Below are 2,120 nucleotides of genomic sequence, written 5' to 3'. Positions count from 1 at the left end.
AGCGACTTGGGGCTTTCCCTCTGTGCCAGGGCGTTGCTGTGGGGGTGGTGCTGGAGCTCTGCTTGCAGACCTGGGGGGGGCTCTCTGGTAGTGCTGGAGGGGATACGACCCCCAATAAGTGGGAAGGATGCACAGGGAAGGGCAGGATCCGCACTGCCCCGTGCTCCCTGGGTCCCCAAGGGGTGACCCCTGCGGCTCCCCCCCCCCACACCAGCAGCTCTGAACATTGCATGGATGTGGGGGTATGTGTGTGTGTGGGGGGGGTCCCACCGGGCTCTCTCCATCCCCATCGCCCTTTACCTTCCCGCTCCCGATTCCTAAAGCAGCGGAGCTGGCGTGAGGAGTTTTCCCAGGAGAGCGTTTAGGCAGGAGACGGGATGAGTAATTTTCTGGGAACACGAAGACGGCACCGGATCACTTATTTATGAGAACTTTTGGACGGATCTGCCCATTCCATAATTTACGCCGCGCGGCGTTTACTTGGGGTCGCCGGTAAATAATTCACTTATGATAAACTGTGGAAGGTTGGATGAGATGCTGAATCGTTACTTCGTGCCCGATTCGGGGCCGGGAATACGAATCCAGTGCTGACCCCGTAGTGGAGGAGATCCCGGACTGGAAGCGCTGGGATGCAATGGGGTCTGTGCGGCTGCTGGGAGGAAGCAGCATCACCGGGTTTGGGGCTTGTGCAAGAGATGAGGAAATGCATTTCACGCCCTTCACTGGGGCGACTGTGGGTTTTCCTGTCTGGGTGAACCCAGCGATGCTGGGAGCTCTGTGGGGTCGTGCTGGGGGCTAGGGGGGGCTCAGACCCTGTTCTTATCCCTCTGGAGTCCAATGTGGGTCCCGCTCACCCCCCAGTCTCAGTGCCTGGTCACCACATGCACAGCCACCAGCAGCACCACCAGTGGGCCAAACACGGCAGCCACCAGATACCCCCTGAGAGTGCAGTACCCACCCCGTGTCCCACATAACCCCGGAGCCCCCCCAGCACCCGGGATCTGTCCCCTGCCTGGGCCTGGTGTGGTGCCCCCCCCGTTACGGGGCTCAGCGCTTGTTCTTGGTCCAGTTGTGCTCCTGCTGTGTCCTCCCGTGTCACCTCTGGTTGTCCCGGGGGGGTGATCTGTGTGGGGGGCACATGGGGTCAGCCTAGGTGTGCTCTGGCTGGGGGGGGGGGGGGGGGACTGTCCCCCTCCCCACCCCCAGGATTTGGGTATTGGTGGGACTGGGTGCACTGAGTGCAGTGTGGTGATGTTACCACAACAGGAAAGGGGATTTTTGCACACACCAGAGGAAGCTGCAGGGCCTGTGGGCTTGGGTCAGGGGGTCTGTGCAGTGGGGATCCATCAGCATGTCCCCCCTCCCTCCTAGGGGCACTGGCACTCACCGAGAACCAACACGAGGTAGGAAAACGTCCTGGGGCTGCTGGGGCTGGACGCAATGTCCACCACCGCGCGGTACTTCCCGCTGTCCGAGCTGCTCAGCTCCGTGATCTCCAGCGACAGCGACTGGGGATGGATGCGCAGCCGGCCCTGGAAGTGGGGCAGGAAATCCGCTGCAAACTCCTTCATCTTGGGCTTGGCCTCGGCGATGTGCGTGCCGCGGGTTTCGGAGATCCAGGTGATCCTCACGATGTCCTCGGCCACGCGGCGCAGCGCCGGGAAGGACAGCGACCGTCCCCGCTGCCCCGTCAGCACCTCCCGAGCACGGCAGCACCGCAGCCCTGCAAGGGACAGGGTGACATGCGCTGGTGACACCCCCTGACCCCCCCACCCCAGGGATAACGGTCACAGCGGTGCCTCCATCCATCCCCCAAAGCGCCCCGAGAGCAGCACCCTTACCCCCAGCCACCACCAGCAGCACACAGCAGAGCAACGCAGCCCCAGCTCCGGCCATGCCCGGGGGTCCCCTCCTGCAGACCCCCCCAATCCGTGGGGCTGAGCACGGTGGTGCTGCAGCCAGGCCTGGGGAGGGAGGGAGGGAGGGAGGAGGATTGCTCAATGCGTGCAGGGAGGGACGTGGGTGCACGTGGAGTGAGGGAAGTGATGACTTGGGGCAGCGGGGCGGGCGTCGCTGAGGAAGTGGCAGCGGTTCTGCCGGGATGTGCCAGGGAGGGGGGG

General features: G+C 63.8%; 2 protein-coding genes across 2 annotated transcripts in view; both read right to left on the bottom strand.

The window, feature by feature from the left end:
* LOC110388003 (feather keratin 2-like) overlaps nt 1-2,120 on the bottom strand; it is a 906,242-nt gene that overhangs the window by 593,432 nt on the left and 310,690 nt on the right. The gene's annotated exons all lie outside the window — the stretch shown is intronic.
* On the bottom strand, nt 405-2,058 carry LOC110387972. Its single transcript, XM_021376742.1, has 3 exons — nt 1,842-2,058; nt 1,388-1,723; nt 405-1,123 (listed from the first exon to the last, which is right to left on the bottom strand). Exons 1-3 carry the CDS (start codon nt 1,894-1,896, stop codon nt 864-866), a joined length of 651 nt encoding a protein of 216 aa, XP_021232417.1. The 5' UTR covers nt 1,897-2,058; the 3' UTR covers nt 405-863.

The sequence above is a fragment of the Numida meleagris genome, chromosome 24 (assembly GCF_002078875.1).
Source record: "Numida meleagris isolate 19003 breed g44 Domestic line chromosome 24, NumMel1.0, whole genome shotgun sequence".
NCBI lineage: Eukaryota > Metazoa > Chordata > Aves > Galliformes > Numididae > Numida > Numida meleagris.
The sequence above is the reverse complement of the archived record's forward strand: the minus strand, read 5'-3'. Positions and strand labels throughout refer to the sequence as shown.

Excerpts from the sequence above, each read along its gene's own strand:
- LOC110387972 (XM_021376742.1), bottom strand. The coding sequence starts at position 1,896 with ATGGCCGGAGCTGGGGCTGCGTTGCTCTGCTGTGTGCTGCTGGTGGTG. Across the intron at positions 1,724-1,841 it reads GCTGCTGGTGGTGGCTGGGG|GGCTGCGGTGCTGCCGTGCT; the intron begins GTAAGGGTGCTG and ends TGTCCCTTGCAG. Across the intron at positions 1,124-1,387 it reads CTACCTCGTGTTGGTTCTCG|ATCACCCCCCCGGGACAACC; the intron begins GTGAGTGCCAGT and ends CCCCCCACACAG.